Genomic DNA, 27,922 nt, shown 5'->3' on the forward strand with positions numbered 1-27,922 from the left:
CAAATGGTAATCCCCCATGAGTTTACGGCCCATGGGTTTACGGCCTAATGAGTTTATGGCCGTAAACTCATGGTATCTTGTACCGTTTTGTGTGTTAAGGTCCTATGGTCTTCCTTGAAGGGTTCTAGACTTAGTTCCAAGGCTTAGGAAGGAGTAGTGGCACTATTGCACCACTTATTAGGGTTTACGGCCAAGGGAGATTTCCTTGGACATAAACACCCTTTTATTCTTGATTTCTTGATGTTTTCAAGGTGTTTAATGAGTGATTCGAGTATATAACAAGCTAAGGGTAGTGTACTTACGATCTGAAGGCAAATGAGGGTGTTTTCGGCCCAAAACACTTAAGTGTTCTTGATGTTCTTGAGGATCTTGAAGATCTAGACTCAAAAGGTGAAATTCATGGATGAATTCAAAGGGTTATCAAGGATAAGTGGTGTATTAACACATAGATGGAAGGATTTACTTACATTTTTGAAGATTGGAAGCAAAAATCTTATGATCCTTGAGAGAGAATCTGATTTCTACTCTTGGAAATGTGAAAAGTGATTGAAAATGACTAAGGACCATATATATAGCATGGACTTTACGGCCACCATTGGTATACGACCGTAAACTCCTGGTTCCTAGCCGTAAACTCCTCATTTGAGGGTTTATGGCTTGTTTGATAGGTTACAACTTCAACTGGCACTTCCTTTCACTCATTCCTTTGGTGTACTAAGATCAAAATGCTCAAACAGACTCTAAATAGTGCTAAAAGTTAGCAGAAACAAGTCTGACTTTGATTGAAGTGAATGGTTTGTACAAGATAGAAATTTCGGGTTGTCACATCATCCCCCCATTAGAGAGAATTTTGTCCTGAAATTAGAGTTTAAGCTATTAAGTAGTTACAGATAACTAAGCGAAAAGATGAGGATATTTCAATTTCATTTGATCCTCGCGCTCCCAAGTGAGCTCATGTCCTCGCTTGGTGTTCCAGCGAACCTTCACTATCGGGATACGACTTTGCTTTCATTTGCTTGACCTCTCGGTCCATGATCTCTACAGGTTCTTCCACGAAGTTGAGGCTCTCGTTGATCTCGATCTCGTCGAGTGGGATTACAAGAGTCTCGTCGGACAGACACTTTTTCAAGTTCGAGACGTGGAAAGTAGAATGTATGTTACTGAGTTCGCGAGGCAGATTGAGTTTATAAGCTACAGGGCCGATTCTAGCGAGAATCTCGAAAGGCCCTACGTATCTTGGATTTAGCTTCCCACGCTTTCTGAAGTGTATCAAGCCCTTCTAGGTGAGACTTTCAAAAGAACGCGGTCTCCCACCTGAAATTCCAATGGTTTCCTTCTCTTGTCATCGTAACTTTTCTGTCGGTCTCTAGAGGCTTTCAATCGTTCACGAATCTAAACGATCTTCTCTATCGTTTCTCGAATGATTTCTGGACTGATGAGAGTGCTGTCAGGAATTCGTCCTTTAGCTAAATGAGTGTCACCCACCTCAGTCCAACACAGAGGGGATCTGCACTTTCGGCCATAGAGGGCTTCAAATGGAGCAGCCTTTATACTTGTGTGATAACTATTGTTGTAGGAAATCTCGACAAGGGGTAAATGAGTGTCCCATGCCTTGCCAAAGTCGATCACACAGGCTCGCAACATATCCTCCAAGGTTTGGATAGTTCTCTCACTTTGTCCGTCGATCTGTGGATGGTAGGTTGTACTCATGTCCAGCCTCGTTCCAAGGGAACTTTGTAGCGATTGCTAGAACCTCGAAATGAATCTACTATCTCTATCAGAGATAATGGATATGGGAACACCGTGCAGTCGTACGATCTCCCTAATGTAAGTTCTTGTTAGTTTCTCTATCTTATCAGTCTCTTTGATAGGCAGGAAGTGTGCAAACTTTGTTAACCTATCAACGATTACTCATATGGTATCGAGACCACCCATTGTCTTGGGCAACTTGGTTATGAAGTCCATTGTGATTCACTCCCACTTCCATTCAGGTATCTCCGGATGTTGAAGTAAAACTGATGGTTTCTGGTATTCGACCTTAACCTTGGCGCAAGTAAGGCATTTACTCACGAAGGTAGCAATCTCTGCTTTCATGTTAGGCCACCAGTATAACTTTTTAAGATCCATATACATCTTATCTGAACCTGGGTGGATGTAATATCGAGTGTTGTGCGCTTCGGTCATGATCAAGTCTCTGAAGCCACCGTGTTTCGGTGTCCAGATCCGCTCCATAAAATATAAGGCTCCACCACCCTTGACTTCCAAGTTCTTATCCATCCCTCTCAGGGATTCACTCACCACATTTTCAGGTTTTAAGGCGTCGAGCTGAGCCTCCTTAATTTGTGTGGAAAAGTGTGAATGGATAGTCATAGTCAATGATTTGACTTTACGACCAGAGTATTCTTTCTGACTTAGGGCGTCAGCTACTACGTTGGCCTTGCCGGGATGATAACGAATTTCACATTCGTAATCACTGAGTAGCTCGACCCACCGTCGTTGTCTCATGTTGAGCTCCTTCTGGTCGAATATATGTTGTAGGATTTTATGGTCTGTAAAGATAGTGCTTTTCGTACCGTACAGGTAGTGTCTCCAGATCTTCATAGCAAACACAACTGCTCCTAACTCAAGATCATGTGTGGTGTAGTTGATCTCGTGCGTCTTCAGCTGTCTTGAGGCATAGGTGATGACCTTACCTCGTTGCATCAAAACACACCTGAACCCTTAATTTGATGCATCGCAATAGACCACGAAGTCTTCTATTCCTTCTGGGAGGGATAGTATCGGTGCGGTGCGTAAGGCTCGCTTCAGCGTTTGGAACGCTTTCTCTTGCTTCTCTTCCCAGTTAAAGGCCACGCCTTTCTGGGTCGATGTCATAAGCGGTTTCGCAATCCGAGAGAAGTTCTGAATGAACCTACGATAGTAGCCAACGAGGCCTAGAAATTGGTGAATTTCTGTAGGCGACTTCGGTGCTGACCAGTTCTCAATGACTTTGATTTTGGAAGGGACCACATGAATTCCTTCTTCACTAACAACGTGACCCAAGAATTCGACTCTTCTAATCCAAAACTCGCATTTAGAGAACTTCGCATAGAGCTTCTCTGCTCATAATGTTTCCAAGATCTGACGTATATGCTTACTATGCTCTTCCTTACTATGAGAGTAGATAAGTATATCATCAATGAAAACAATGACGAAATAATCCAAGTAAGGACGACATACCTTATTCATTAAGTCCATGAATACTGCGGGTGCATTGGTCAATCCGAATGGCATCACTACGAACTCGTAGTGTCCGTAACGAGTTCGGAAGGCTGTCTTCGGGACATCCTCCTCAAGTACTCGTAACTGGTGATACCCGGATCTCAGATCTATCTTTGAAAAGTAATTCGCCCCTTGCAGTTGGTCGAACAAATCATCTATGCGAGGCAGAGGGTAACAATTCTTAACGGTAAGTTTGTTCAGTTCTCTGTAGTCGATGCACATACGAACAAAACCGGTGCTCCCCAGGGTGAGAAGTTTGTCCTAATAAAGCCTTTGCTGAGCAGTTCGTTAAGTTGACCGGACAGTTCTTGCATCTTCGCAGGTTCTAGGCGATAGGGCGATCTGGCTACTGGGGTACCCCCTGGAACTAAGTCGATTATGAACTCGACTTGACGTTGCGGAGGCAATCCTAGTAGTTCTTCTGGAAAGATGTTGGGAAAATCGCGTACTACTGGAATGTTCTTAATGTACTTCGTTTCTTGGCTCACATCGACGACATGAGTAAGGAATGCACGACATTCTTTTCGCAAGTACTTTTGGGCTTGAATACTCGAGACGATACGAAGGTTCGTGCCGGGTTTGTCGCCATAGACTACTAGAGTTTCGCCAGATGGCAGATTAAGGTGAACAACCTTTTCATAACACATGATGTCGGCACGATGTCGACTCAACCAATCCATGCCGATAATGACGTCGAAACTTTTAATTGAGACCGACATGAGGTCGATTGAAAATGAATGACTATCTAGAGTTAGAGTACTTCCTATGTATATACTGCTAGTACTCTCAGTCTTTCCGTTAGCCATTTATATAGTGAACGGTTCTTTAAGTGTTCGTGATTTTTGCTTAATTAAATGAGCAAATTTTTGGTTCACGAAACTCCTCTCCGCTCCACTATCAAACAGAATGCATGCATAAGAGTTATTGACGAGAAACGTACCAGTGACCACTGTGGGGTCGGCAACTGCTTCTTCGTGGCCTATAGCCAAAACTCTTCCTACTCCACCGACATTCCCTGCCATCGGTCAGTTCCTTTTGTAGTGGCCCGCATGTGACAACCTGAAATTTATTCCGTCGCTGTAACTGATTTCCGTTAGTAAAATATATTTTTATTGAAATTTCCGTTAACATTTGGGTTAGACAAATCAATTAATGTTTTTATTTTATTTTATAAGTGTCGAAACGAAATAAATAAAAACACGTGAAACACCCTCGAATTCATTTGGAAAGTTTTAGTCTACGACCATTTAATCGGGTACGACCATAAACTTTGTTTAACGTCGGTATTGGGTGGATCCCCACCTGGCCGCCAACTCAAACCCTATATAAGGGTTGTGTGGCCTTCACTTGAGCCTTTTCTCACTCCTAAAGCTTTCTCTCTCTACTCTCTCTCTCTCTCTACAAGTTGGATTTTGGTCAAGAAACACCTTATTCAAGCTCCAAAATCGTAAGTAATCCTTCCTAGCTTGTTGTTTAGCTTTGTATACATGAAAATTCGGGGTTGAATCATCCAAATACCTCAAAAACTAGAGTTTACGGTTGTGGAACACCCCCTAAAACCGTAAACTCCCATAAGGGGGTTTTGAAGCCTTAAAATCCCTCCAAAACCCTTCTAATGCTTATCTATGACTTAGAAACTTGCATGCATGAAATTAGAAACCCAAAATCGTGTCTTTAGGGGAGTAAACATGAGTTTACGGTCCATGAACATTCATGAACTGTAAACACCATAAAGGGTGTTTTGGTGTCCCTAACTCCTTCCTTAGCATGTTTAATGGACATGAAATTTTTATAAATGAGCTTAGGACCACAAAACACGAAGGAAATGATGTGACCAAGGGTTCATGGCCGTAAACCCTAGTGTTTAGAACCGTAAACTCCCAAGGAGTGGTCCAAGGACCGCAAACTCCAAGGGAGTACCCTTTTGAACCCTAATCACTTCTCAAGACCTTTGTTTTGACCTTAGAACCCTTCCTAGTGATGCAAGAGACCTTTAAACACACAAACTCACTATTCCCATGAGTTTACGACCGTAGACTCATGGGGGAAGTGGTCTCTCAACCGCAAACTCATGTTAGGGTGGTCACTTGAAGTGTAAACTCCATAGTGAGGCCATACACTCTTTAGAAGCAACCCCTAGCACTCCTTGCACTTGTAGCAAAGTGTTTTCATGCACTAAAGGGTCTTTACTTACTAAATCGATGATAAAATGACTAATTAGACACCATCATGTGCCACTATATGTTACATAGGATCCATGGACGTGTTCAAGTCCTCACTTGACACCTAGCATCCTACCCGACATTCCATCCACTCCACTCACTGCAGGTGAGTTCATACCCCTTAATTAACCTTTCAAATGTTTTTAAATGCTTTTATGGGGGGGGGGGGAATACAAGTTGAATCCAACAAATTATAGTATCAATCACATGTGATTTGTATCTTACAATCATAAAGGATTTCTATACTTTTAACCGTTTTGCTATCAAAACTGCTTTCAATGTTTATCAAACTCATTTTCATATTAATTTGTTATAAAACTATTTTCAAAATCTTTTAAATTTCTTATGTTTCTAAAATATATCCACACCAATATATTTATATAAGTAAGACTTGAAGGACTTAGGACTGATAGCTCGCCTTATTTCCTGTTCTTGTTTGATTGGGGTCTTAGGGTATATTGTATCTGTCCGATTGTAGTAGAACTCTTAGTTATATATTGTATGTATTTGTGTTGGATATGAATATCTTCACTCAGTTCAATACTTTTGGGTATCCAAGAATGACAACATGCTAGTTAACTGTAATAGGTATAGTTAAGGTTTACCACTCCTCACTACCATTACTATGATACTTACCACGGTTAGTACTATTATGAGTCTCTACATGTTAAGTACTATACAAGAAGAATACTATATACTATACAAAAGAACACTAAATACATTATACCGAGAAGCACACTATACACCAATACAAGAGAACATACTAAAACAGAATGTGATACACTATTCCTCTATACGACACTTTTCAGCGCCTTCGCCGTGTAACCTTAGTCTCCTGGAGGGAGAGCGGGCTCTACATGTATAGATCTATACAGGGCGGACACTCTCACATCCCGACTGCTAGCTACAGTCCGAGCCGACTAGGCCCAGGGATGATAACATGCTACCACACTACGTGTGACCTGGAGGGTCATGATACATTCGATCGCCTATCCGCATGGTTACATAAAGATTCACATTCGGATCCCTAAATTAACAAATTAAGAATTAAAGGTAAAGTAGACTTCCCGAGGTGTATTAAATACTTATCACTACCTAGAGTCTGCGGTTTGTTTACCACTCAGTCGGCAGTAACACTGCTGGAATAATACATTATTTTCCCATTTACTTTGTTCAAATGAAGTCCAAACTATATTTTTATAATTGAGAGTCTAATTGGGAAAACTTTTACACACTCAAAGGATCAAACCTACAAATAACCAAGTCTTGGCAGAAGACTACTTTTATTAGAAAATATAGGATTTTCTAGAGATTCACACTATTTTCAAACTTGATAACAACTTTCATGTTACACAATGGTAAACACTTTTATACAAGTAATGACACTAAATTCTTATGAACTCACCAGCTTTATGCTAATACTCGTTTTCAAAATAACTTGTATTCTCAGGTCGTCAGTAGACGGGTACAGATGCAACTTTTAAGAAGACGGAGCACATACGAGACTCCTCTTTATTTTTGAGTATACTTTTGGTGTATAACAAACTGTACAGAACACGCTTGTATTAAAATTTATATATTAATGAAATGGATGTGGTTGCTTGTTTTTACTATTATGCATTGTTATGATACTGTACATGACGCCCTCCACCCCAAAACGTATTCCGCCGTTCTCGGTTTTAGGGTGTGACACCGCATCGCCACAACCGTAGCAAGCCTGGACCACACCAGCGTCGGGGACTTGGTTGATTGGCCTTGCCGGAGATTTGCAAAAACGGGCAGTGTGCCCCTTCCTGTTGCAGTTAGAACACTACATTTCCCGACAAGCTCGAGTGTGGTGGAAGTTGCACTTGTTGCACTTTGGCAAACTTCTAGCGTACTGCTTTACCGAAGCGGCAGCGACAGGTACTATCGTAGCATGAATCGCCACGACTTGCTGCTTTTTGGAAACTTTCTGCTTCTTCTTGTCATCCCAGAATTCTTGCTTGTTATTAGTGGCTTTGGAGGGTTCTGATATGGCTAGGGTTGTTGTTGACGATGGGGTACGGACCCCATGGTCAATGAGCCGTTGTGCCAATCGCTTGGCACTATCGAAGGTAGCGGGGTTTGAAGCTAGCACATTCCCCTGAAATGGAGGCACCAACCCCCAGATATACCTTTTCACCTTCTTTGATTCAGAAGGGACCATTCCCGGACATAACGTTACCAGATCGTTGAATTTGGTAGTGTAGGAGACTATGTCGGAGCCCTTCATGGTTAGGCTCCAGAGCTCTTGCTCCAGCTTTTAAACTTCGCCCCTCGAGCAGTATTCTTCAATCATGAGCTCCTTTAGAGCTTCCCAGCCTATAACATTTGCCACTATAAGAGATAGTGACTTGACATGGCTATTCCACCACGTCAAAGCTCGGTCTGCGAAGGTGCAGGCGACAAACTTGACCTTGCTCCCTTCCGGACAGGAATGGATTTTAAAGATCGATTCCATCTTCTCGAACCATTACGAGAGGGAAATGATTCCGCCAGTTCCATTGAAGGACCTGGGTTTGCAGTTGGTGAAGTCCTTGTACGAGCACTCTCTAGAGCGCACTGGAGCTTCGACAACAGTGGGAGGCACATAAGTTTCACTCCCACTAGTACTGGTATTGGTGAATTGTGCTAAAGCTGCAGTAACAGCTGAATTCACAGCAACTTGGATAGCTGCTGGGTTGTATTGGGAAGAAGGAGTTGGAGTTTGATTCAAAGTTATCGGAGTAGTGCATCTCGCTGATCGACGCGGAGGCATCTTGTAGCTATAAGATCACAAAGATGAAGATATTGGTAAGAATTCAATAGAGAGAATGATGAGAGTGACTCATGGACTAACTTTCCATAGCCCAACAACACGACTGAATAGTATGATTGAATGTAGATCTAGAGCTAGAAGGATGAAAGCATTTGGATATCAATTTCCATGAGATTAGATATCTGTCAGTAATACTGGTATTACAGATGTAATAAGTTCAGGAAAAATGACCTAGAAGTAGGTCTTACATCAAACCAAGATAGGAAAATTTTGACAGAGCTACGACCTAACAAGACTTAACAGATTCAAAGTCTTAACATAGATAGGAAATTAAACTAGAGTTTTTACATAGATTAAGTTGTATCCAAAAGAGAAAGTTGAGTAGGCTCTATCTACGGCAAGAACCACTAGAATGAGTCCTTGATTCTAACAGACGGCGCTCCATGTCTCTCATGCGCCTTTCGTGGCTCCATCTGTTCAAGTTTGTTGCCCACAAAGGTGTGGGACCTTGAAATGTTGGACGAGGGTTAGGATTCATGATTTGAGCCACTGGGGGTTGGTTGTTCACTTTTGGTTCGGAGTCAGAATCATCCGAAAAGCCTTCTGTGAGGTGATCATCCAAAGGGATTGAATGATCCTCCTCTGGCTATGCTTCAAGCCATCCAACATTGCCTTGATTTGGGAAGTACGGGTCGCCGTGAGGATGGAATCCAGCCATGATATCTACGCGAGAAAAGGGGTAAGGAAATAATTAATAGACGTACTAATTAGATAATTATAAGATGATCTTTATTAGTTTCTTCAATACTTGCATAGTGCATACCAGTTACATGTAATCAAAACAGGATAGACCTTCAAATAAGTGACCCTAACTCCAAATCCACAACCAGACAAGGAACAGGGAGTAAAGCAAAGATCACAGATTCTAAGTTTATAACACCTTAGTCACATATAACCTTAACGTATCCACTTAGCAACTATTGACCTACTAGTAAAGACCTTTTTAGTTCTCACATAAGTAATTATAGTAACACAAAATACTCCTATAGTATTTTAGATTCATGTTCTGTTCTAATGTTATCATTGTAGTAGTGTTGGTAAGTTTTTAGACTTGTTGCCACATCACAACCATTCTCGGGCATATGCTAATCACTTCTCGGACCAACATAATTAATCAAGCTATATCATTCCCAGAACTGACCATACATCCCCCAAGCCTACTTGTGATGTTCAACAATCGTAATACTTTTGTTCTGTCTTAGTGACACTGATTTTAGTATGAATGCAGGTATGTATACTTAGTTAAATATTTTAGTATTTAAAAGTATAAACTCTTGGTCATAGTATTTTAATCCCGTTGTGTTTATAGTTTGTATATCTTTTATGGGTTGATATACTCGATTCACTATAAACAATGCTCTGATACCAACTGTCACACCCTAAAACCGGAACAACGTAAACGTTCTGGGGCGAAGGACGTTATGTATAGTATCACAACAAAGCATAATAGTAAACAAGCAACAACATCATCCATTGCATTAATAATATAATTTAATACAAGTGTGTTCTATGAAGTTTATAAGACACCAAAAATATAAATCAATATAAGAGATAAGTCTTGAACGAGCTCCATCTTCTCAAAACCTAGCATCGGTACCTGTCTACTGATGACCTGAGAGACTGAGAATACAAGTTATTTTGAAAGAGTTGATCAACTTTAAAGCTGGTGAGTTCATAAGCATTTTAGTGTCATTGTTTGTATGAAAATATTTGTAAGTGTTTGATGTATAAGTTTGTAAATGTTTGTAGTAAATGTTTGTATCTCCTAGAAAATCCTATATTTTCTATTAAACGTAGCCTTCTACCAAGACATCAAATGTTCTGTATGTTTATTTCTTGTAAAAGTGTGTATTTTCCCAAATGTGACTATCATTAACAAAATATAGTTTTTAGCTCCGCTGTATCTAACCTCAGTGTCTCTAGCTCCGCTGGAGAACCTCGCTTTCGAAAACCCACCCTCACCAAAAAATAGCTAGTACAACCTCCACCACCCCCCCGTTCTCCAAATCGCTATCACCTTTCTACTCCTCTCCCCGTCACAGACAAACCCATGCCGTCAATTTCAAGTTCTTGTTGCCAGAAAAGTCTCGTTGGAGAATCCTATTCTTGCTGGAAAATCTCAAAATCAGTCCTAAACTACAGGGACATGTGGTGTTAGTTGAAAACGTTTTGGACATGTGGTGTAATTTTTTGCAAACTACAAAGACCAAATTTTGATTTTAAATCTAATTTTAAGACTGATTTTGTAAAAAAGATAAAAAAAAATATACTATGAAACTGATTAAATGGACTAGAGTGGTAATGGTGAGTAAAAATTATAGTTAAAGCCAAAAGAAAAGTGTTAAGAGTTTTTTTTTTTCAATTACATATCTAAAACTTAAAGGCTTTTATGGTATGAGTCATTTTATACAAAATTAAGAGATAATTAATATTTTAATAATTGGAGTGGCTTTAAAGACTGCAAATGTTTTATAGACGGAAAGTGGCCTCATGCCCTCATCTTTTAGGTCAACCAAAATTCAAGTTTCAGACCGCAAGCGTGGACTTCTTCCATGATCGATCATATTCATATTCATATGATCTACAACCTTCTAACTTAACTTTTACCCCAAATTTCCTCTACTTTGCTTCAGGCATTTTTCTTCCTACATCAATTGCAGATTCACTTCAATCTTTTCTCTGATTAGCACAAGAAATATGGGTTTATTAAACCCTAATCAAAGACCATCAAGAGGCATTCCATTAGATTCTCATATACCTAGCACCAGTAGCAGCAACAGCACATCAACGTCATCATCACCAACCATTATCCATAATTCGAGGAAGAAATGGTCCAATTTGTTGCCTGTATTCCTAGTCCTAGTTTTTATAGCCGAGATCAGCTTCCTAGGTCGACTCGACTTGATTAAGAACGCCGATCTCCTAAATTCATGGACGGAATCATTCTACCAATTCACGACGGCTTCCTTCTCCTCCTCTTCTCTTGATACCGCCGATGAGGTATCATTGTTTGGGTTGTCTGACGCCGCCTTGGATGTGTTAGATTCCGGCGATGGCGGTGAGAGTTGCGAGGAGTGGTTGGAGAGAGAAGACTCCGTGGAATATTCTAGGGATTTCAAAAGTGAACCTGTATTCGTCACTGGTGGCGAACAGGTTTGTGATTCTTATTCTAGTATCACTATTTATGCATTTCAGTGCTTTTAGTTTTACTTCTTGTAATCGGATATATACTTTCAATTTACGTTCTTTTGGTAACCGAGCAAGATTTAGATTTTGATCATATTGTCTGAGTAACAATAACAGATTGTAGTTCATTGGCTTAGGCTCCTTCATCAGTTCATCTTGTTATCTATTGGTTGTCAATTTGAATCTGCAATCACTTATAAGCCTTTCATACAATGTCCCAAAGTATCCCCAATAATAAGCTCTAATCTGTAAACATGACTGTTGTTTTGAAGGAGTGGAAATCTTGTGCTGTTAACTGCAAGTTTGGGTTTGAACAGAAGAAGGCTGATGCTGCATTTGGGTTACCCAATGGGGGTGGGACAGCTGGCGTTCTTCGATCAATGGAGTCAGCTCAATACTATGCTGAAAACAACATTGCCATGGCTCGACGGTGGGTAAGCACTATCTTAGATATTGCTCCAATCTTATGCAAAATCTTAAGTTTTCTTTCTTTCTTTACATGATTGTTAGAGAAGGGTATTTCTGACAATGTATCATATTTCAGGAAAGGGTATGACATCATTATGACCACAAGTCTGTCTTCAGATGTCCCTGTTGGTTATTTTTCATGGGCAGAATATGACATAATGGCCCCTGTTCCTCCAAAAACCGAAAAAGCATTAGCAGCTGCATTTATATCAAATTGTGCTGCAAGAAACTTTCGTTTACAAGCCCTTGAAGGCCTTGAAAAGTCAAACATCAAGATTGACTCTTATGGTGGTTGTCACCGAAATCGTGATGGAAATGGTAATTCTTTTTTCTTTTTTTTTTTTTTTTTTTTTCCCTTCAATTTATATAAATCAAATTTATTTTCTTGATAGTAAACAAGGTTGAAGCTTTGAAGCGTTATAAATTCAGCTTAGCTTTTGAGAATTCAAATGAAGAAGATTATGTCACTGAAAAATTCTTTCAGTCCCTTGTTGCAGGTATATAATATATTAATAATTTAATATTATTCCTTTTGTTTGATATATATTTTTTTTATAATTTTTTTTTTCTTTTTATTAATTTCCAGGAACTATCCCTGTTGTTGTTGGTCCTCCAAATATCCAAGATTTTGCTCCTGCCCCTGGTTCCATTTTACATATTAAAGAATTAAAAGATATAAATCCAGTTGCTAAAACCATGAAATATCTTGCAGAAAATCCCATTGCATTCAATGAATCTTTAAGGTAATGAATAATATAATGATGTTTCTTAATCTTATTATACTTTTTGTGGGATTGATATATAATTTATGTATTGTGATTATAATTTTTTTATTTTTAAAGATGGAAATATGATGGGCCTTCGGATTCATTTAAGGCCCTTGTAGATATGGCTGCTGTTCATTCATCTTGTAGATTATGCATTTTTCTTGCAACAAGAATCCGTGAAAAAGAAGAAAAAAGTTCCACGTTCCCAAAACGCCCTTGCAAGTGTAGAAAAGGGTCTGAAACTGTTTATCACATATATGTAAGAGAAAGAGGAAGGTTTGAGATGGAATCGGTTTTTCTAAGGTAAAATTTTCATTCCGTTGTAATCCTCAATTCCATTCCCTCTTCGATTACTGCATACCAAACACTACCTAAGTTTGACCGACAGGTCAGGAAATTTGACCATGGAGGCGTTGGAAACCGCTATTTTCTCAAAGTTCAAGTCTCTAAAACACGAACCAATTTGGAGAAATGAGAGGCCCGAAAGCATAAGAGGTGATGAAAATGTGCTTAAAATTTACAGAATCTACCCTCTTGGTATGACTCAAAGGCAAGCTTTGTATACTTTTAGTTTCAAAACTAGTAATGCATTTGAAAGTCATATTAGAAGCAACCCGTGTGCGAAATTTGAAGTCGTCTTCGTGTAAAATTACGACAATACCCCTCTTAAAGGTAAGGTTGGTATGTTGTTGAGATGGTGAAGTTTTAAGTAGAAACATGAAGGGGAGAGAGTAGTAATCATGTGATTGAATTTTGCTTTCTTTGATTTTGAAATTATAAAATGTAAAACTTGATTTGATACTTGATAGTGTTTTGTTTTGAGTAATCATGTGTTTGTTTTGTTATTATTATTTTTTTTGTATGATAAATTTGGTTTTTGACTATTGTAGACTCGTTATTTTTAAGCAATGTAATACTTATGAATTTAGTAGATATGAGTTTAAATGTTTTTGATGGATTGCTATTTCAAGAAACAACTTATGAATTTGTAGTAAAAAATTGAATTTAATTTTCGATGTACAAGAGTTGAGAAAAGTAAATATAAATATGGATATTGTTTGGGTCTAAGAAATGTGGCTTACACTACGTTAATGTTAATTATATCCATTGCTTTAGTTACAGAAATATAATTTAAATAATGTTAATTAAAGTAGCATTATTTATAAAAATATAGTTTGGTAAACTCGTAAAATACATGTATTAGACAAAATTGCAAGAATGGTCTTTGTGGTATGTCAAAACTAGCAACTTTGGTCCAAAATGAGTTTGACTCGCTAGGATGGTCAAATAGTTTTATTTTGTTGCGAGTTTAGTCCAAAAATTTTAAAACTTTTTATAATGACGAATTTGCCCTTGGTATTTTCCCTTTTTCAATTTTTTTATTACAGAAATCAAAAAAAGAAAGAGAAAAAAAGAAAATCTCTCTCTCTCTCTCTCTCTCTCTCTCTCTCTCTCTCTCTCCTTTTCATTTCCAACTCGTCTATCTCCCTCGTAACACTTCTCCGGCGAAGAGAGCCACCACAGCCGACTGTGGCAGCTCCTCCGCCTCCCCCTGTCGTGACCCACCACTATCTAACATCCCAAATCCAAATCCACAATGGGTGTTCTTCGATCTTGATTTTGGATCTGAAATAAAACACAAACAAATTTAGCACATGTCTGGAAGTGGATTTGCAAAACGAAGAACCTTCACTTTATCGATTTTGTCCAATCTATTAGATTAAGTTTACAAATGTTCCAGACTCTAAACACACACATACATAGTTACACATACATCTAGATTAATTTGATTTAAACAACGGAAACAAATCTCAATATCATTAGCTGTGAAGTCGATTAGAACTAAAAACATACACACACAAATATGAATATGAATCTCAAGAACACTCATTTTTCCTGAGTTCAAGAACAAGAACATCACATTCACAAACCCATAAATCATTTTTCTTGATCTGATGAACTGCCCTTCACCACCACCTGAATCGAAATCAAGAATTTTTTCAAACAAACCCAACAACAACAATCTAGATAGAAGAAGAAGAAGGAAAGAAACATGACAAACATAGTAACGAAAAATCTCAACCCTATATCACGATTTCAGCTATTTTCTGTGGCACATTCACTCAAGATATCCACTGGACGAACAAAGTTGGGGATTTCCGACCCTCATAGAACGAGAAAGCTTAGGAGAGAGATGAACAGTCAATGAAATCCATAAGGAGAGTTATGGCTCTAGAAACCGCCGCCTGAAGCATAACCACCACCACCACCACCTGAAGTCAGTAGAGGGATTTGAAGAGACACAAGAGAAGATGAAAAGAGACAGAAACGTAGATCGGATATTGGAGCTACAACCCTTCATAAACGTAGATCGAACAAATATGGCACGATCAGAAAACCCTTAGTTGGAGAAGGCGGAGGGACGTCTCTAGTGGTGGACAACGTCATCGTCTTCGTTGAATGAACAAATCTGAATTTCACCTTGATCGTTTAGGAAAGCTTCGATAGAGATGACAAATTTGAGGGTAATGAGTGCTTGGTGGTCAACTGAGAAGATGGAGATGACAGATTTGAGGGTAAGAGACGTGTCTCCGGTGGATGTGCAATTTTCCGGTGAATAAAGATTGTGCACATCTGAGAGAAAATGGAAGTGTGGGAAGAAGATGAATAGGCCGATTCTTGGAGAGAGAGAGAGAGAGGTATTTTATTTTTGTTATATTTTTAATTGTTTTTTATTTACATGTAATAAAACAAAAATGAAAAATTAAACAATAAGGGCAAAATCGTCTTTACAAAAAAATTCAAACCAAATTGGACCAAACTTGCAAGGAAATGAAACTATTGGACTATCCTTGCGAGACAAACCTATTTTGGACCAAAGTTGCTAGTTTTGACATACCACAAGGACCATTCTTGCAATTTTGTCCATGTATTATGCCCAAAAGGTCTCGCCTTCTTACTATTTTTTTTTCATTTTTTTTATAAGACAATTCGTGTGAATCGGGACAAAAAGTAAAATTAACAAGTTGAATAAAAATTATATTTACGGAAGAAAGAAAATATTTAGCGTAAAACCTTAAAAAAGTTTACAAATTTACGTGTTTTCTTGTGAATTTAGAAAATAGGGATACAAAATGGTAAAAGAAAAGGTAAAAAGGGTTAAGGACACATAATGAGGTTTGAAAATCTTAATGTATTTTAGACCCTTGAATTATAAGATTGTATCTATTTCGACTTTTCTATATGATTGTTACATTTAAGGGACATAATGAAGTTTTATACTTATGAGAAGAAATCCAAACGAATGGTTTTATGCTTGGAAAAGCAATTTGATTTTTTTTTTATTAACCTACGATTAAGGGGACTTCACCAATCAACTAGGAATGATTAGGATACATATTTAGCACATTGATAAGGTAAAAATAACTTTAGAAAGATTTTTAGCATTGATAAAAGTTTTACAATAAAAATGACTGTATCAGAAAAAGTTCATACATTATTTTAGAAACCGAGATTAATATAATTCCAACAAAAAATTGATAAAATTGTTTTAAATATTTGTCCACACTAGAGAAGTTAATTGAAAGCATGTTAACGATTAAATGGTTATATTTAAGATAATGTTGTGTGTAAAGTATAAATGGGAAGTTTTATATGTAGCACATGTTAATCCAAATTCACGTCTTTTAATTGTTCCCTTTCTATGAAAAGTTTTGTGGATGACATTAACCAAAGTATGCTTCTACTTGGCAGAATACATATAAAAGTTTAATTCAATCCTTCGTGAACATAACAATACAGAAGTGATCATATAAAGTTATCAACTCTTGAGTGTGGCTTTAAAGTTTAAACAGTGATGGATTCATTTGGTCATATATTTTCGTTCAGCTTTTATTTATTATAATATATGAATATAATTTACTTTTAGGTTGGTGCAATAACGACCACACGGTTCCTACATGGATATTTTTAAGTCGGACTATTTATCGTAAGTTCGATTAGAACAAATTGTTGTATAATAATAAGAAATAACATAACCAAAATGAATATAATATGTAATGGTAGGTGTAAAATGATTATTGATGTTGCAAAAGCTATAAAGATATGAGTATTTGATCTCAATAGTTAAATTAATAAAAATAAAGTTGATGCGATGAGCTTATACTTATTATAGTGTAAATAATCTTTATATTTTAATCCATAATAATAATAATAATAATAATAATAATAGTTGGGTTGGTTAGTTGTGCTTTGGAATATCTCCGTTTCTTGTGGTTGAAAGGGTTTCAAAATATGATCTTATCACGCTTAGGTATTCGTATTTTTTAGGCAAACACACCCTTTTAAAATTTAGAGCTATCAAATATGTAGCGCAGAAAACCACAAACATGTTTTTGGAAAGAGAACTTCTCTAACAAGGGTTTTCAGGCCAGTTTTTGCGCACCAATTAATCCTCCGCTGCAAATATAAAGAGTTGTCTCATACCCTTGAGTCACTGCAGGCGAACCTCCATAGCCATAAAGGCTGAGTGGTGTCAGGATTTGAACATGGGTCACTATGTTATCCACCATATCTTCAACATGTCTTACCAAGTCACCACAATCCAAGTGGTTATAACATGCTATCAATTAAGGACGGGTACGGATAACGGATACCTATTTTGGAACCAAAACTGCCTCAGAACTGTTTCTGGAACCGAAACCGATGTTACTGGTTCCGGTTCCTAAAAGTGGGAACCGCCATGGACCGGTTCCAGTTCCGTTTTTTATTTTTTAAGAACCGTAAACCGTCGGGTAACCGTCAGAACCGGTTCTGAAATATTAAAATTTAAAACACTTTATATTTAGATGAACTGGTTGTAACAACGTCGATGACTAAGACATTTGTTGGGACTATCTAATTGGATCTTGGAAATAAGATGCTAATAAGTCATATTTGTAATGTTTTTTTCAAAACAAATGCTCTGATATGAATGTGAAGTCATAATGTGAATGTATGACCGTAAAACAATTTGAATATATATGATGGTACTATCATTTGAAAAGATTTGATGTTAAATAACATTAAGAGGTTGAAGGTAAGAACATGAACTTTGGTTTTGACTTATATTTAGTAACTTGGATTATTTTTAAAACGGTTATTATTATTTTTTTTGTCATTTGTAACTTGTATCGTAATGAACCGGTTATAATACTTCTTATCATTTCAATGGCTAAGAATTATTTTGTATTAAGGAAATTAAAAAAAATGACGTAACCGGGTTACCCGCTCCCGGAAACGGAATCGCCGGTACCGGGGACTGGTTCCAAAAATTTAGGAACCGTCTAGATCAGTTCTGGTTTTAACTTCATCCGAACCGCCGGTTCCGATTCCCCCGAAATGAGGCGGGTACCCGCTTATGCTCCTCACTACTACCAATCGAACCAAGAAACTTCTCTGCCAATGTCTTTGGTAGCTAACAAGTTTAATGGTAATACTGTACCAATTAAATAATCATAGTACGATAATGATACAAAACTTTAAATACCACAATACCACCATACCAACCAATTTATTTCTTTTATATATATATATATATATATATATATATATATATATATATATATATATATATATATATATATATATATATATATATATTCTCTAAGTGTTTAGGGTTTACAAATTTAAGAGCATGAAATTAAGTTAATTAACCATTTAGCCATAGTCAATAGTTACTGCTAGACAACAAAATTTTCACATGCCTTGCTAGTTAATAACTATTACAAATGAAAATGAGAAAGAAGTTTGTATATATCATTACCAATTTGTAACAACCAAACAGTAACACCCAGTTTTCCGAACGGATCGGTTTAGGGCATCAAGGAGTCAAAGACATGGTTTTTAGGTAAAACTGGGTGCCATGACATGACCACAAATGTAACACGCATAAAAAAATCAAGCCAATTTAAAACTTTTTCAAACATCCAAAAGCCATTAGTTATTACAAAATGTTTTCAAAATAGTTTCATATAAGAGAATCCCAGAAACCATAAGTCCAAAACACGAGGATGTGTATGGTCACGCCTTCGCCTTGCCGAGACATCTGAAGCACCTGAAACAATAAACTAAAATCGCAAGCACAAAGCTTAGTGAGTTCCCCCCAAAATATCCATACACACAACAACACACACATAATCACATACATCATACTATGGGTCCAGTCAACCATCAAGTTGGAATACCCTAGGCTCTCAACCATCAGGTTGGAATGCCAACATACTATGGGTCCACTCAACCATCGGGTTGGAATACCCCAAGCACTCAACCATCAGGTTGGAATGCCTACATACTACGAGTCCAATCATCATCGGGATGGAATACTCACGCCCCACAACCATCGGGTTGGAATGCATAGGTCTATTGGCTCTCGCACAAAGCAGATAAGCCTCAACCACTAATCAAACATGTGCACATATAACATATAATTACACAACCGTCTATAGACAGACAAACCGATCTAACTGATCATAACAACATAATAACATCCTATCCACCAGGATACTGATCTAACAGATCATACGATACTTGAGCATATAACATATCAGGATAACAATCCAAAAAGGGCCGACCTTGATGCCTTAAACCATTGAGTATAGTGAGGAAAACTCACCTCACACTGCTGAAGTCCTACGGATAAAACCCTAGCTACTGGATGACAGATTCCCTAACTGTCAATATCAAACAACACCTAATTAATAATTAGGTTCCAAGCCTAAGGTCCAACTCACACTCCAAAGGCCCAATAGTCAAGTAATGGGCCAAAGCCCAACATATGGCCCAATTTTCCAAATTGGGCCTAGACCTCTACATGGTCTTTCTTTAAGGCACGTTCATTCATTCTAGTCCAAACTCTTGGTATTTCAATGACCCAATATCTCATAATCATCAAGGTCCAATTATGGCCCACCTATGGCCCAATTTTCCAAATTAGGCCCAAGTCCTTCACATGGGCCTTATCCGAAAGCCCATCCAGTCGTTTTAGTCTATTTACTTGTTCTTGGATAGCCCAATCGCCAAAGCCCAATAGAAAGGCCCAACTCAAGGCCCAAGTGAAATTAGGGTTTTCACATGAAATGACGATTAGGGTTAAGTGTTTCTTACTTAACCCATTAAGGACTTAATCCATTAAGTCCATCACTCTACTAGATAAATCATATGGTTTGATCGGGTGTAATTCACAATTCAATTCCAATGGTCCAAAATGCGGGTCCCGATAAGTCCAAACCAATAATTCCAAAATTAGAGTTTTCTAAACCCTAATTAGGGTTTTCAACCCAATCGCAATCCAATTAGCCCATTCGTTAAGTTTTTAGGTTAATTAGATATTAATTAAATTGGGCACCACCTACTACCACCTCGGGTAGTAGTGGTCAATGGCGGCTCACGGCGACGGCCACCACCTCACGGTGGTGGTGAAAAGTTTTTTTTCTTAATTATTCCAATCAAAATAAAATATTACAACAAATTAATCAAATGAACACACACACAAATATCACATACACACACACCCAACCACCCTTGTGGCGGTAGGCGGTGGTTGGAGGTGGCAGCCATGACCTCACGGTGGTGGTAGTGACTTTTCCGGCCGAATAAACACCCAAACACCACTTCACTATAATAAAGACACATGTTTCGGTTTGCAAAATGGACCCAGCCACCCACCTGGTGGCGTACGGTGACGGTGATGGCGCGAGACGGCGGGCAGCGACGGCTAACAATAGTGTTGACAACAGTAGCCACCATGGCCGGCTTCCATGGTGGTTCTTTAGATCTTTACTCGAACGAAAACCCCCACACACGAGTATCCGCATTTCAAACCACGAACACAACCACCATCTTGTTGGAACAATCCAACAACGGCAGCAACAACGGCGCTACATCCGACGATGGGCGATGACGGTCACAGTTGGTGACACCGGAGCGTAACATACGACATGTTGGAGAAAGGATGGGGTTTACGCGACCCACGATAGTGGAAATAGCAACCACCCCAGTTCTTATCTTCATTGGCGACAAGAGCTATAATGGTGGCCTTTTGGTGGTCATTGCGTGTTACCGACAAACAAAAGAAGAAGAATGAAGGACAACAATTTAGAACAACAACAATAGCCGCGGTATCAGTCTCGTCCGTCATCGGAGTCATAAGCGATCGCCGGTGGTGTTTGCTGTGGCAACCCAAAATTTCTATCTTGTACAACCATTCAATTCAATCAAAGTCAGACTCGTTTGTGCTATCTTTTAGCACTGTTTAGGGTCTATTTGAGTGTTATAAGCCTAGTACCTTCAAGAAGGAATGATAGGAGGTGTATTCTAGAGTGCAGTGTGCAGCATACAAGCCGAAAACTCCATTCATAAGGATTTTACGGCCGTAAACTAGAGTTTACGGCGGTAAACACCTCCTTGGCCATAAACTCATACCCATATATGAGTTATGCCTTCATTTTTAGTCATTCCTTACACTTCCAAGTTAAGAAAAGTCAACTCTCTCTCAGTTATCATCAAGCTTACACCTTGATCTTCCAAAATGTAAGAATTCCTTCCATTTTATTTGTTGTTATCCTTCTTGATCTAGTATCACCCATTGATTTCATCCATTAAAATCATCTTTTTGGGTTAGATCTTCAAGAAAACCAAGAACACCAAGAACACTCACTAAGTTCTTGGGTCGTGAACCCCTTTCAAGCCTCCAAAGTGTATGTATCTCTTCCATCTTCTAGTTAGGCCTGATATACACTGGATTCCTTGACTTAAAACACCATTTAGAACATGAGCACCAAAAGTTTACAGCCGTAAACCCTTGCATGGCCGTAAACCCTTGTGTTGGTTCATGTCTTGGCCTTCAAACTCATCTAGTCCAAACCTAGGACCAAGAACAATTAGGAAATGCTTGTTAGGGCCTTAGAATGCCTCGTTTGCAAGCTTTTCAATGAGTGTACGGCCGTAAACTCCATGACCGTACAATCATTGGCCGAAAACTCCCTTTGGCCGCATACTCCCTTGACCATAAACACATTGGGCCGTAAACATCATGGCTATAAACTCCATGTGTGGCCATAAACCCCTTTATGTGCAATCACATGTGATTGTAACACTTCCATTCCAGTGCTCCTAGTCCCTAAGGTGTTTTCCTTGCATTATTAGTTGTATAAACACTAATTATATCCATATATATGTGTCGTCATGTGCTAACCAGGATCCGTGTGTGCTCGAGTCTTCACTTGACACTTAGCAGCCTATAACAATCTTACATTCCCATTACTCACATCAGGTGAGTTCATACCCCTAACTAACCTTTTAAATGATTTTGAATTCTTTTATGGGGGGGATACAAGTTGAAACATTATAGTTATTACATCAATCACATGTGATTAAAATCTTTTATCTCAGTTGAACACTTTTGTGTAGCAAAGGTGTATAAATATACTCAATCATTCAAACAACATTACTAGTAAACTATAATAGGTATAGTTTAGAGGTCTGCTTCTCACTATTTCTAGTACAATGAAACATTTAAGAGTCAGTTCATACATGAGTTAGATCAAACATATTATAACAAGAAACAGAAAGAACATACTATAATGAGAAATAAGGAGGAACATAATATACATTATACAAAGAGAACATACAATACACCAGAACAAATAGAACATACTATACAAATACAAGAATACTATACCATAAATGTGAGCCACTACTTCGGGGCATGGCATCATACTGCTGTGTCTCACTTCGTAACCAGAGTCTCTTGGAGGGAGAGCGTGAATTTGTGTATAGATCTATTATGGATTGACGATCCTACACCTTGCTGCTAGCTACAGTGGGACCTGCAGGTCTACGGGTGACGAATGTCGTAACTTTTTGACGTCTTCGAGCGTCGTGTTTACCACTAGTCAATCAAGCATGGTTATGATCATATCACATTTTACATTAATTAACAATTGATTTAAGGTAGTTAGTACAACAATAGTTACTATATACAATACTACAGTACTTTATTATTTTTCCCATTGCATTCACTTTGTGATATTCTCACATAAACGGTAATGTAAATCTATATTTTGGTAATGATAGTCACACTTGGGAAAAACACTCACTTTTACAAGTAACAAACACTCAAAACATTCGAGTCTTGGTAGAAGGCTGCATTTTAGTAGAAAATATAGGATTTTCTAGGAGATTTCAAACATTTACTACAAACATTTACAAGAAACTTCCATTACAAACATTTTCAGACAAATACAACATTTGACACTAAATACTTATGAACTCACCAGCCTAAATGCTGATAATCTCTTTCAAAATAACTTGTATTCTCAGGTCATCAATAGACAGGTACCGATGACAGGTTAAGAGAAGACGGAGCACTTTCAGACTCGTCTTTATTTTGATTATTCATTTTTGGTGTCTTATTATTATTACATAGAGCACACTTGTATTGAATTATACTATTAATGCAATGGATGATGTTGTTGCTTGGTTACTATTATGCATTGTTGTGATACTGTACATGACGTCCTCCGCCCCCGAATGTTTCCGCCAATTCGGTTTGGGGGTGTGACATTTGCCCGTCGGAAAACGAGAGTGAAGGGGTAGTGGCGGCAGCTCGAGGGAGGGAGGCATGAGGGTGGCGACTGGTGTGTTGCGGCTAGGGTTAGGGTTTGATAACCGATGGTGCTAGGGTTATATACCCGATATTATGAAACTTCACCCCATAATGACAGTAATGGTCCCTCCCCCATAAGAATCTTTCCAAAAGAAGTCCATGATTTACCATTTAAACCCCACCTTCTGAAATTCATTACAAATCAAATCTGAAATTTACCAAGCAGCCCCTTCCTTTATGAATTGTTTTCAATTGAAGTCCTTATGTTACCAAATGACCCCTCCTTTACAAAACCTTTTCAACTTAGGTCCAGAATTTACTCTTTTAACCCCAGCCATCCAAAACCCTTTCATATTAAGTCCAAATGATACCAAACACCCCCTGAATTCTAAAATCCTTTGTAAAATAAATCTCAAAATTATACTTTAACCCCCGGAGATTCAAATCTTGTCATTTGGCTCCTCGAAACCAACACCCCGCTAATTAATATTTGATTTTGGGCTATAATAATATAAAATAATAATAATAATTACTTCTCGGGGTTACGGGTTTATTATTTAATTATTATATTTTAAACGAAATGTTATAATAGAGAGGTCACGACGTGACAAGTGAATAAATGAAAAATACAGATTTAACTAAGCTTGCAGCATGAGACACAAGTGCTCACGACGTAGGAACAACTGCAGCCCAAACCCATGAGCTTTTAGGGTTTCCTTCGTATTTAAGCCCCTCTAAGTCATTTTTAATTATAATTATTAGCCTCCAACACCCTTTTACCTCAGAAAAACCCTAACCCTAATTCTTTGGTTGATTCTTGGCCTTTTGGAGCATTTCTTGGCTTGAAGAAAAAGAGAAAAGGAGATGAAGGTGTTCTATTGGTGAAGCTTGTAAGGAAAAATCATCATCAACTCATCTTGTTTCTGGACCTTTGTAAGTGGAAAAGACTCAAACTTTATTGCTTAAGGTGGTTAGATCTAAGTTATTGTTCCATTTCTTTCATGTCCAAGCAAGTTTGAAAGGAAGGAATACATAAAGCTGGCAACTTTATGCATTCTAAGGGTCCATTGAGTATGATATTGTTAAGATCTAGGAGTTGGTTGATTATTAGACCCATGTATGAGGATTTTAGGTAGAATCCCTCCATTTTGACCTAGAATGGATGAAGGACATGCATAAGGCTTGCATGTCCACCAAGTAATCATTCTTATGGACCTTTGGAGTCCCCTTTGGTTTCTAGAAAAGTTATAGTGAAAGCTGATATGTTCATATTTATACATCTAATTATACATAATATCTTAATATTTTAATTACTTTTATACCCTTATAGAACAAAAGGTACTTAATTTGTTATATATTGTGTTGTAAGGGTAAAAGATATGTTTGGGGCAGAAAGGAAGCTGGAAGCTGGAAGCTAAGGAATTTGATTAGAGATTATTAAATGAAGAAAAATATACCTAAGACGTCGTGGTGACATCACCACGACGTGGTGTTTTTTCATTTCCCAGTTGACTTCAAAGACTTGCTGAATACGGGATAATTACGAAGACCACGTCGTGATGGTCCGTTTTTCAGAAATTATAAATAGATGTCATTCTCTCAGAATTTGAGACTTTTTGATGAGAGCTATAGACGATTTTTGAAAGCCAAGGATCTGAATTGAAGCTTGGAAGTGAAGGAATCGATTGTAGCTTGGGAATTGAGAGTAATATGGCAATAACTTCTTATTTACGATTTTATATTCTAGTATGCTCATGTCTTTGCATATAGAATTTGTTTTTATGACTTTAGCTGCTAAAATCATGGGCTAAAACCCCATGACTTTCGTTTGGCATAGATTTAGTTGAATATATGTGGTTTGATTTATGGTTGAATTAATATTTTATTAGTTATTTGTTTAATTAGCTTATTAAAGAACCTCTTGTGATTATGATAAATGTTTTATCTATTTATTGCTGAGTTTAATTATGTTTGTATGACTATCTTTCTTAATTGAGCTTGAATCTTATGATCTTTGTGGATTGTAAAAATTGTAGGACTAGAGTTTTGACTAAAACCTAGGGTTAAATAGAAAAGTGGTTAAATAATTGTGGGAGCTAATATATGATGACTTATCTTATATTGAATTGAATCAGTTAACCAATTTGATCAATCTATTATAAGTCTAATTTTGCTCGAACGAACACTAGTAAGCTTGTTAGTTTATTCGCCTGATCACCGTATGAATGGACTTGTTTGCTAAATGATTAAGTTAGTGAATATTAACTTGGTCGTCTTAGGAATCGATAAATAATTGAGCATTAATCCATTGCACTTCCATAAACCAACCATAATATCAAGTAAATTGAAGCTAAACGAAAGTCTCTCAAATAACTTGGTTTAAATCGTTTCTCTTTGTTCCTTGCTTAGTTTGATAATTTCCTTAGTTAATTGTTAGTTTAGCTTAGTTTATTAAGTTTATAGTCTTGAAAAACTAAAGAAAAAACATTTTTTTTTAAATTTCTTAGTAATTTAGTTAATAGTAGGTAAAAATTAGCTAATAACATCGTTCCCTGTGTTCAATACTTGTCTATTGTGTTATACTATTTACAACAAGGTACACTGCCTTAAGTAGAAAGTAGTTACATTGGTAGGATAAACTGTTGCGTAATTATTTTTCACATAAAGTTTTTGGCGCCGTTTCTGGGGAACGATACAATTTTAGTTACTTTTAATCTGCTATTTTATTAAGATTTTGCTTTTATTTGTTTTTAACTTTTTATTTAGGTTTTGGTTCTGTTTGACTCACCACGTCACGGTCACAGTCACCACGTCGTGGTGTTGTAACATTTAGCTTTCAGTTTTTGTCTTTGTTTTTTTACGCGTTTCATTTGTTTCTTTTGCAGCAGTATATGACCAGAGGATCTAACACACCTCTGATTCCACCACTTGAAGACCTAGAATCCGCTTTTTGTAAAAACAAGGATAAAACCGTAGAAGATTTTAACACGCCTGAAAAATCACCTTTTAAGAATCTCAAATCGGTTTTTAGTAAGAATAAGGGAAAGCAAGTGGGAGAATCCAGCAAGGCACCGAAAGACGAAAGCATTTACTAAACATAAGAGGAAGAAAGCGACAACGAATCGGAAAAAAGGAAGCAAACAAGAAAGTGAACCTGGAAACATCATGGCAAACATTGAAGACATTTCCATTGAGGCATACAAGAAAAGAGTTCGTGACGATACCGGTCCGTGCCTTGTGCAACCCATCATACCAGCCACTGCCACATTTGAACTTAAGGGGCACATCCTTGCTGCACTAAAGGAGATTCCATTAACCGGAAAAGATCATGAAGATGCCTACAAACATGTTGATGAAGTCAATGACATCGCCGACTACTTCAACATTCCAAATGTTCCACGAGAAACGGTGTTGTTGTGAATGCTTCCGGTTACCATCAAATTAGCTGTAAAGGATTGGCTAAAGGCATTTCCACCAGGTGCAATCACTACATGGGCAAAAAAACGTGAGGAACTTTTGGAAATTTTTTGCCACCATCCAAGGTGGCGAAGCTCAAAAAGGCCATTGCTAATTTTGAACAACAAATAGGGGAGTCGCTATTTGAAGCATGGGAGCGCTACAAAGGCCTATTTCAAAATTGCCCCCAAAACGACCTAAATGTGCAACAAGAAGTTTCTATCTTTTACGATGGGGTGAATGTCACGACTAGGCAACTACTTGATTCTCAAGGAACCTTCACAAAGAAAAATCTGCTGAAATGAAGGAGCTCATTGAAGAATTTTCTAACCATTCTAGAGAGTACCATGTTGGATTAGGTGTCTAAGTTCATAACTATACTGGAATGTACTTGACCCGGTTAGCATGGTCCATTTGGGTTGCATGGCATTGCAACACTTGGATAAACTAAATGAGAGAAATAACACTTAAGGTTTATTAATATATTATAAGTTCTAATATATTAATAATATTATTTAGTTAGTATTGATCAAGAATTAATTTAGAATTAATTCAAGGTGCTCCATGGATAGTCCATGGAGGTTACAAACCCACGGATCATGGAATATGGAAAACCATGACAAGTAGGGTTTACATGGTGTAACCCTACTTGTGCTACAACTATATAAAGGCCCCTATGTAAGCAAAATCGGCACTACTACAAGCAAGTAAGAGGGCAAGCCGATTTTAGAGTGTAAGTGTACTTCTCTCAAGGTTATTCCAAGTGTTGTAGTGTTGTGTGAGACATTTGAGGCATCACACTTGAGGTGCTAGGCTCACAAGGTTCTCAAGGAATCCAAACTACAAAAAGGTATGTTCTTCTTCTAGAATTTATGTTTAAAAGTTCCCCATGCTATGCTAGATAGGTTAAGAACCTTGGAAAATCATTTTTGCATGTATCTTAGTAAAAATCCAAGGTTTCTAGGGTTGCATGTACACCTTAAGAGTGTTACAATGCTCAAAACCCTTCAGTGGTATCAGAGCCTAGGCTTGTTTATTTGATACTTGATGCAAACTTCTTAAGAAAATCGAAAAAATT

General features: G+C 37.7%; 1 protein-coding gene and 1 non-coding gene across 2 annotated transcripts; one reads left to right on the plus strand and one right to left on the minus strand.

Annotated features, from left to right (window-relative positions):
* The first annotated feature begins 10,795 nt into the window (after positions 1 to 10,795).
* Positions 10,796 to 13,676, plus strand: LOC111895636 (glycoprotein 3-alpha-L-fucosyltransferase A). Its single transcript, XM_023891713.3, has 7 exons — positions 10,796 to 11,475; positions 11,781 to 11,938; positions 12,053 to 12,294; positions 12,369 to 12,473; positions 12,563 to 12,719; positions 12,819 to 13,046; positions 13,132 to 13,676. Exons 1-7 carry the CDS (start codon positions 11,020 to 11,022, stop codon positions 13,388 to 13,390), a joined length of 1,605 nt encoding a protein of 534 aa, XP_023747481.1. The 5' UTR covers positions 10,796 to 11,019; the 3' UTR covers positions 13,391 to 13,676.
* A 13,260-nt stretch (positions 13,677 to 26,936) lies between these two features.
* Positions 26,937 to 27,043, minus strand: LOC111895754 (small nucleolar RNA R71). The gene has a single exon (XR_002851673.1). It is a non-coding gene; the product is annotated as a small nucleolar RNA R71 (small nucleolar RNA).
* Positions 27,044 to 27,922: the final 879 nt, after the last annotated feature.

The sequence above is a fragment of the Lactuca sativa genome, chromosome 7, assembly GCF_002870075.4.
Source record: "Lactuca sativa cultivar Salinas chromosome 7, Lsat_Salinas_v11, whole genome shotgun sequence".
NCBI lineage: Eukaryota > Viridiplantae > Streptophyta > Magnoliopsida > Asterales > Asteraceae > Lactuca > Lactuca sativa.